The sequence below is a fragment of the Arachis ipaensis genome, chromosome B10 (assembly GCF_059453495.1).
Source record: "Arachis ipaensis isolate K30076 ecotype BB chromosome B10, ASM5945349v1, whole genome shotgun sequence".
In the NCBI taxonomy this organism is placed as follows: Eukaryota; Viridiplantae; Streptophyta; class Magnoliopsida; order Fabales; family Fabaceae; genus Arachis; species Arachis ipaensis.
Genome location: NC_142435.1, coordinates 1,024,958 through 1,034,080, shown reverse-complemented (window position 1 = coordinate 1,034,080; position 9,123 = coordinate 1,024,958). Strand labels below are relative to the sequence as shown.

Genomic DNA, 9,123 nt, shown 5'->3' with positions numbered 1-9,123 from the left:
TCCAGTTATAAGTTGCATGATGCCAAGTCTTACCGTTTAACAAATTCATAAAAAGACTTTGACGTGTACTTAATTATATGAATTAAAATGGACTAAATTACAAAGAAATAATAAGCACCAAAATTTGCTATTATGGATGAGCCATATTTCCTTGACCATCTACTATTTTTCTAATAAGATACATACATATATATAACAAAAACATATCAAACTGTTGGTCCTATTACTAGACACAAATATACAAATACAATAATTTGACATTATATCAAAGAGTTCCTTTTACAAGGACTTAATATTGAGAACTTTACCTAACGGTTGGCACACTTTAGGTGTTCCATAAGATGTGGAAGCACCAAAATGTTGAGGTGTAGATACCTCCCTAAGTGCAGCTAGTGCAGCCCTCTTTCTATGCCTATGTTCCCTTTGTCTCTTCAACTTTTCCTCCAATGCCATCTTCTCTTTTTCAACCAATTTAACCCTATTTAGAGCTTCTTCACATTCACCTTTTAGCTCTACAATTTTCATTGTTGCATCTTCCAATTCCTTTTTCAACAATGCTATCTCTAAATGGCTTCCAACTTCACTATTTTCCTTCTTAGCCTCTTCAACCAATGACTTGTACTCTTTCAAAGATATTGTAATATGTTGTTCTTCATTGCTCTTCTCCTCCGGCAGTTCCATCTGCGCTCTCGACTCGAGCTCGTGTATGCGAGCTCTTGCCTCCATACATTCCTTGATGTACTTATTTTTGTGAGTGTCACACTTCTTCATCAATGTGGACATCTCATAAGTCATCTTTTGGCTCCGTTCAAGCCTAAGCATTGCTTGCATATGTGCTTCATGTTTTGCTTCTACCTCCAACTTGCTCTTCTCTAGTTCCTTTGACAACATCTCAATTTCCTTTTCATACTCAATCTAACCAACACATTAATATTCATAAAGTTAGAAAAATTCTAAGTGAAAATTACATTCTTGCCAATGATTATAAGTTTTTCATCTACTAATAAGCGATTAATCAGCTGGTATTAAAGCAAATTCTTATGTGTTTAAATTTAGATTTCTTTTTATATAATTTAGATTTTTTTTCCAATATAATTTAGATGTAAGAATAAAAGTGAAATTTTTTTTTTTGAAAATCATGATATTAAGCTTAGAATCTCACTAGGAAGCTAATGAAATATCTGTACAATATTTACAATAAGCTATTTATTTAGGTTGAATTTAAAATTAAAAATAAATAATAATTAATTAATTTAATTATTATTTAATTTTAATTACAAATTGTACACGTTGTACTCCAATTACATTGGCTCTCTATATTTTTCTTTAAATTTATCATAGAGATTTGAATTTATATAAGTTAGTAACAAATAAATATAAATGGTTAATAATTAATTAGTATATACTAATTATAATCAACCAGTGATAATAACCTCTAATTCTCTAACTGAAACATCAATATCCCTAATAAATCAATCCTCTAATTCTCTTAATCTTATCTTAACTTACTCTTCTTGGGCAGATATATTTTTCCCTTGGTCACCTCTTGATCACCCATAATATTTGCATTAGAAATATATATCCACCAAAAAAACAAGATAAGATAAATAAAATGGGAAACAATAAAATAAAGGGATACCTGTAATTTCATTATTTTCCCCGAAAAAGGAAGAAGGTAATGCTAATGCAGAAATAATAGATATGTTGAAGGATGGAATTGAATATTGGTAGCAAAGTTTTATTTATGGTATGTGCAATTCGGTAAATTCAAGGGCAAGAACTTTGCTTTGCACGATGAAATCAGAATCATTTGAAGTAAAAAATCCAATTGCAATTTCGCATGGCCTCGGTGTCATCGGTCAAAAAGACACACAATATTTTTTCAATTTTAATATAGAAAAGGATTTTGTTCTTATCCGTAACCACAAATACCTTAATAAGCTTATTTTTTGCACAGTAAATACCTGCGTCAACCAAGAGGCTGATACATTAAGGGAAAAACACATTGGTGAATTACACCAATTTATGCTTATAATTAAAATACTTCTGCCCTTTTTATATGGATTTAGTTAATATGTATTTTAAAAATGTATGACAAATTTATTATTATAAAAAATTTAAATTTTTTATATTTTTAATAAAATTTTTTTTAATAATTTTATTTTTAATTTATAAATTTAACATGTGTTTTTTAAAAATTAATATATCATAAATCAAAATTTTATTTAAGTATTTATTACTGTCATTTACTAGTAATAGGTTGATACATGCATAAAACGGAATTTAAATTTATTATATATTTATTTTTTTTGTCATGTTAAAGCGAATCAGTATTTTAATTATTACATATTTACGATGTTCAAATTTCTTTTCTTGCTTTTTTTATTTGATAAGTCAATGACTATTTCGCCGTGATATTAAATTTCATTTAAGAATTTATGATGGACTAATAAGTTATTGCATTCACAATATGATACAGCTTCATGTTACAGAATTGATTATTTATTTTACCATCTGTCTCTAGAATTTTGCCCTAATTATATGCAGCAGAAAAAGTCGTGGATTGATCTATGAAAGTTGAACTTGCCTCATAAAGTTAAGCTATTTATCTGGAAAGCTCTCGATGGCCAGCTTCCGGTGCTTGCTTAGATTCATCACCGCATTCCATCTATATCACCAATATGCCCCTGCTGTCATGAAGCAACAAAAACAGTCACTCATTGTTTGATCGATTGCTCTAGAATTAAAGATGTATGGTCTTAGAGTTATCTTCGTGACTGTCTTTCCCCTCAGAGTTCTAACGACTTTTGGACATGGTGGACTGCATCAACAGAGATGCTTAACTCGCTGAAGAATGCTAATCGTAATTCTCAATTGATTGTCATCATTTGTTGAAACTGCTAGAAAGCTCGCAACAAGTTGATTTTTGAAAGTTCTACTTCAATGCCGTCTGCCATTCTAGCAAGCTCTGTCAAGTTACTTTGGGAAATCCAAAGAACTCTCAGTTTAGGTCGTCTTCTTCGTGAGACAAACTATTAGTTTCAATCAATCTGATTTATTATTCTTTCTTCTTTAAGATTTTTTTTCGTTTACGACCACGCACTGTTGGATAAATACCTTTAGTGTAGTATTTTTAAAAAATTCTTACCTTTTATTATGCTGCCCTACTTTTAGATATCTTTATATTTTATTTTTTAATAATTAATGAAATATAACCTATTTTTTTTTTAAAAAAAAAATTATTACATTCACAAGACAATATTCGGTTGTTTAATAGTTTATTCTTTTATATTTTGGATCAAAAGTCTAAGCCCATGATTGCCTATTCGCGTCAAACCGACGCTGTTTTCCTTTTTCCATTTTTTCACGAAATGAGAGATCAAAAGGTGCAATCCCAACAAAATTAACAGTCCACAAACATCTTGGGCCCACATCAAGATTCTTCAGAGATAAGCACGAACACACCAAAAAGAATAAAAAACCAAAAAGAAAATGTGATTAAGATAAAATAGTTAATCACATACTATTATACATTATAGGGAAATTATAGGCACCCCTTCGTCCGAGACAATCGGAAAAAATATTATAATTTTTGTATAAGATCAACTAACAATTATTTTAAAAACTTTATAAGATCACCAATGTCACATGGGTGATGCTAGTTCCGAAACTCGTGGGTACTAAAGTGATTAAGAATTTTCGGCCGATTAGTATGGTGGATTGTGTGTATAAGGTGATATCCAAAGTTTTGGTGCGAAGAATGAAAACAGTCATGCCGGATTTGGTAGGAGAGACACAAAGTGCGTTTGTTCAGGATAGGAAAATACATTATGGTGCCCTCATTGCTTATGAGACGGTTCAATGGCTTAAGACGCGTCGAAAGAAGGCGACAATCATTAAGCTTGACTTTCAGAAAGCTTATGATATAGCCAGGTGGAGCTTTGTGGATATAGTGCTTCAGAAGATAGGGTTCAGACAAAGATGGAGGAATTAGGTGAAAGAGTGTCTCAGTACGGCATCTATGTCTGTGCTGGTTAATGGATCTCCAACCAGGCCGTTCAAAATGGAGAGAGGACTAAGATAAGGTGATCTACTCTCTCCTCTTCTGTTTGTGCTTATGGTCAATATGTTGCATAGGATGTTGGGGGAGGCCGTGAGGAATGGACAAATTACTCTGCTACTGGTAGGGAGAGATCATGTTGAGTTGTTGCATCTCCAATTTGCGGATGATACAATCTTGTTTTGCCCTACGGAGACAGGAACAATTGTGAACTATAAGAGGATGTTGCGTTGTTTTGAGTTGATGTCTGGGTTGAGCATCAATTTTGATAAGTCGAATTTGATCCCGGTTAACTGTGATCAGGAATGGGTGGAGCAGGTGTATGGCCTTCTGGGGTGTAAGCAAGCTGGTCTACCAATTCAATACCTTGGAATTTCGCTAGGAGCTAATCCGAGACTAGTGAAGACTTGGAAGCCAATCATAGATAAGGCAGAAAAGAAGCTCAGCTTATGGAAAGCGAAGGTTCTAAACAAAGCAGGCAAGCTAGTTCTCATCAAATCGGTGTTGAATAGCTTACCGATCTATTACCTTAGCCTATACAAGATGCCAAAAGCAGTCACTGACAAGTTGATTGCACTCCAAAGGAGATTTATGTGGTGTAGGGAGGATGGTAGCTATGAGATGCCTCTAGTAAAGTGGGAAGTGGTTCAGGCTCCAAAGAAGGCTGGAGGCTTGGGGGTCGAAGATGCAGTGCTTCGAAACACAGCACTGTTGTTTAAGTGGTGGTGGAGGTTTTTAAAGGAGGATTGCCCGTTGTGGAAGAAGGTGGTCTGCTCCTGTAATAATCTGAACCCAAACATTATGCTAGCTAGTCAGACCTTACCAGTGAAGGGAGGCCCGTGGAAAGACATCTGTCAGTTGAATATAACAGACCAATAGGTGAAAGAAAAACTTCTTCATGGCCTGGCGATGGAAGTAGGGAATGGCAGCCGAACTCTGTTTTGGGTAGACAATTGGGTGCAAGGTGGCCCTCTAAAAGTAACTTTTCCAAGGCTCTTCTCTTTTTCAAACCAACAAGGATCTGTGATAGGGGACTGTGGGTTCTGGGATGGGTTAGAGTGGATCTGGAATTTTCAATGGAGGAGAGAGTTGTTCCAGTGGGAGTTGGAATTGGTTCATCAACTTCATGAGAGGTTAAGGTTGGTGAAACTATCAGCTAGTAGAGAGGATAATATTGTCTGGAAGTTTGATAATAATGGTATTTTTTCTACTAAATCTTTTGTGCAGGTCCTGCAATCGGAGACTCTTTCGGAAGAAATTACAAGCTACAGCTTTACTAGTTCAATCTGGGGAGGATTGGTACCCCCCAAGATTGAGCTCTTTGGGTGGTTTGTTCTAATTGGCAGGGTGAATACTAAAAAGCAGTTGAGCAGGCTAGGTGTTATTCGTCAGCATGACAATCATTGTGTCTTGTGTGAAAATGAGATGGAATCTGTCCACCATTTATTTCTTTTGTGTGACTTTATGTGGCAGGTGTGGTGCGCTTGGTTGAGATATTTAGGTAAACTGTGGTCTGTGGACCATTCCAGGAACCATGAGGGGGCAGTTCGAGAGTTGGACTGGTTTTCACAAGAGTAGAGAGGAACAGAAGATATTGCTGACTGAGTTCTTTGCAGTGATTTGGAATATCTGGTTGGAACAGAATGTCAGAATTTTTAACAATAGGAAAGCAAGTGTTGAGAACATTCAAGGAAGGACGTTTTTGAGCTACAAGGAGTGGACATGTATTAATCATCTTGGTTGTTGATGGTAATGTCAGAGATGATAGAGGTTGATCATTTTGTTTCCTTTTCTGCTATATGTTGTTCCACTCTACTGTGTTGAGCTATTTTGATTTCAAAAAAAAAAAAATTTAAAACCTTTTTAGTCTTGTATAAAGAATAAAAATTAATCTCCTCCAAAAGTATAATAATCTGAGAAATTTAAAAAGTATAACAAGTTAGAAGTTAATTACCTAAAACTATCTATTATTATAAATTTTGTTTTCTAAAACTAATCAAATTTTTAATTAAGCTCGCAATTTTATAGTTATCTTTTCTATATCGTTTGAAATGTACATTATTTTCATTTTTTCAAAAAATATTTTAGTTATAACTTTTTTTAGTCATATAACAAAATTTTTGTAGTAAATATTTAATTTAGTCTTTATTTATTTTATAAAAGATTTCGTCTCAAATCAAGTCATAAGGCGTCGCTTTTGAACTATTTGAGCGCGAAAAAAATTGTATCATTTTACAAATTTTATTTTAATATCTAATTACTAATGTCAACATTCTATTAATGTTTTTTTATTAAAAATTATTTTAGAAATTATTTGAGTTACGGTTGTAAAATTTAAAGATTAAATAAAAATAATTAAAATTTTAAAAATTAAATTGATATAATTTAAAAACTACTCTAATTAATAATTTAAAACAAGATGTTATATTCGACTATAATTATATAAAAGTATGACTATATTATGTGCATATCAAATATATATTTATTTTTAATTAAATTACATATATATTTATATACAAATATATTAGTGACTAATTTTAGTATACAAATATCATATAATTAATAAAAGTAATGCTTGTTTGTAATTTTATAAAACTAATATTTGACTTAACCTTCTGTTATGTTATCATGTTCAATTAGAATAAGGTGGAGTTTGACGAAAAATGAAAAAGATAGGGCATAGTATATGTCAATTAAATTGAAAAAAATTATAAAAAAATTGAAGAAAAATACTAAACGAACCCTAGAAACATTTCAGGTGCACCGGAAGTATCAGTGCTTCAGTTATTTTAACCGTTGATCTGAATTATAAAAAATATATATAATATATATTAATTAAAATCAACGGTTAAAACAACTGGTGCACCGGTACTCCCCGGTGCACTTGAAATGTTTCCGTAGTAGGTTAAGAAAAGCACAGAGAGAGAGAGAAGAAAAGACACACGCAACTGGAATGAGCGAGAAAGAGCGCGTGGGAGACGTGAGATATAAATAAATCGCTATCGTCTTCGCCTACTCCGCCACACTCACACTCATTACACACACTCACCTTTCTGTTACCCGAGTCGAATCGGTGAGTGAGTCAAATCGGAGCGAGTCATCACCATGTCGGACGAGGAGCACCACTTCGAGTCCAAGGCCGACGCCGGAGCTTCCAAGACCTATCCACAGCAAGCCGGTACCATCCGCAAGAACGGTTACATCGTCATCAAGGGCCGCCCCTGCAAGGTCCCTCTCTTTTTCTTCATTCAACTCATAAATTCTTAAAATCTACCTGCTTCTCATCGAATTATTCCTTCGATTTTGCTTTTCATCAAATGATTCACATGCTGTTTGTTCCTTCCGTGTTTGATTCTTATATTACTCATTTTCTAAATTATTCATGGTTTCACTAATTGAGATCTGTTGTATTTTCTTCGTTTTTCGAGTTGTTGATTTAGAATTAGGTATATATATTTGGAACATGTTTGGTGAATACTTATTCTGGTGAATTAATCGGTTTTTTAAACCTCGATTTTTTTTTTTTTTTTTTTTTTGAGTATAAGCTGTTTGATGAAAGTTCTCGAACACTGACTTTTATGTGTATGTGGTGTTCGATGCTGAGTTTGAATTTGTTGAACCTGTTTAAGTAGCTAGGGATTCGTGTTTTGATTTTACAATTTAGGAGCTATTGTTGATTGGAAGAATTTGGTGTAGTCTCCATCACAAGTCACTGATTGATGCTTACAATTGTTTTCTTTTTCATAACAGGTTGTTGAAGTTTCAACCTCCAAGACCGGTAAGCACGGTCACGCTAAGTGCCACTTTGTTGGAATTGATATTTTCACTGCCAAGAAGCTCGAAGATATCGTGCCCTCCTCCCACAACTGTGATGTATGAATCTAGTAATTATGTTTCATGTGCATTCAATTCTTGAATTTCACTGATAAAACTAAAACTTGGAAGAACTCATGCTGGAATGAAATCTATGCTATCTTTTTGTGCTGCAGGTTCCCCATGTGAATCGTACTGACTACCAGTTGATTGATATTTCTGAGGATGGATTCGTGAGTTGCTACTTATGTTTACTTCACTTGTTTTAATTCCTATTCTAATAATCTTGCTCCTTTTGTCTGAATGCTTTGCTCCAATGATGTTACAGGTGAGCCTGCTTACTGAAAACGGCAACACTAAGGATGACCTGAGACTCCCCACTGATGATAGTCTGCTTACTCAGGTTTGTTTATTGCCTTTTCTGTTGGATTCACATTCTGCCAGAAGTTATACCTTGTTTTCCATGAGATTTGGTTCAGGAATGCATTAACTTTTCCTAGGATTTAAGGTATATGACATTCAGCAAAGAGGATAGGTTGAATGTAATATCACCTAATTTCATGGGAGGAGAATGTAATTTACTGTTTATTCTTGATTTGTTTTTCAGTATTTTAACTGGGTATATAACATTTGTTGGTGGTGTATGCAGATAAAGGATGGATTTGCTGAAGGTAAGGACCTTGTTGTGTCAGTGATGTCTGCCATGGGAGAGGAGCAGATCTGTGCCCTGAAGGATATTGGTCCAAAGAACTAGCGTTTTTATGTTACTAGCAAAGATATTTTTGTATGGTCTTGTTCTACACTTGGATTTATTGAGGTTGCTCAGACTAGTCACTAGTCTTACTAAAGCTGTTTATGGATGTGACAGAAACCCTCTTAAAATTTTTATGCTTGATATTGTTTTTCTAAATTCCGGAAAATCTATTACCTTCTTAGAAGCGTGTTGTTATGGCGTATTCTGCGTTGCCATTTATACCTATATGAAATAATAGTTTACAGTGAAGTACATAAATCTATTAAGGCACTACTATAGCAAAAAGGGGAAGGTGTCTTGCATTCTAACTTTGGATAAGGTTACTTTCTCTTGAAAGTTATCTACTACGTGTTTGGATAAATCTATTTTGGTATTTTGTTCATCCTTATCGGTTGCGGCCGGTAGTCCCCCAAAATCAAGAAATAAGAAAAAAGAAAAGGAAATGGTTTTTGTGGCCCCAAACAAATACAAAACTTCTGAAGTTCTAATGCTGATT

General features: G+C 33.8%; 2 protein-coding genes across 2 annotated transcripts; one reads left to right on the top strand and one right to left on the bottom strand.

The window, feature by feature from the left end:
* Nucleotides 1–279: 279 nt before the first annotated feature.
* On the bottom strand, nucleotides 280–1,761 carry LOC148578920 (uncharacterized). Its single transcript, XM_088510200.1, has 2 exons — nucleotides 1,640–1,761; nucleotides 280–915 (listed from the first exon to the last, which is right to left on the bottom strand). The coding sequence occupies exons 1-2, from the start codon at nucleotides 1,649–1,651 to the stop codon at nucleotides 280–282; spliced, it is 648 nt and encodes a 215-aa protein (XP_088366326.1). The 5' UTR covers nucleotides 1,652–1,761.
* A 5,196-nt stretch (nucleotides 1,762–6,957) lies between these two features.
* LOC107623098 (eukaryotic translation initiation factor 5A-2) lies at nucleotides 6,958–8,783 on the top strand. The gene is made up of 5 exons (XM_016325245.3): nucleotides 6,958–7,288; nucleotides 7,811–7,933; nucleotides 8,050–8,106; nucleotides 8,202–8,276; nucleotides 8,523–8,783. The coding sequence occupies exons 1-5, from the start codon at nucleotides 7,166–7,168 to the stop codon at nucleotides 8,625–8,627; spliced, it is 483 nt and encodes a 160-aa protein (XP_016180731.1). The 5' UTR covers nucleotides 6,958–7,165; the 3' UTR covers nucleotides 8,628–8,783.
* Nucleotides 8,784–9,123: the final 340 nt, after the last annotated feature.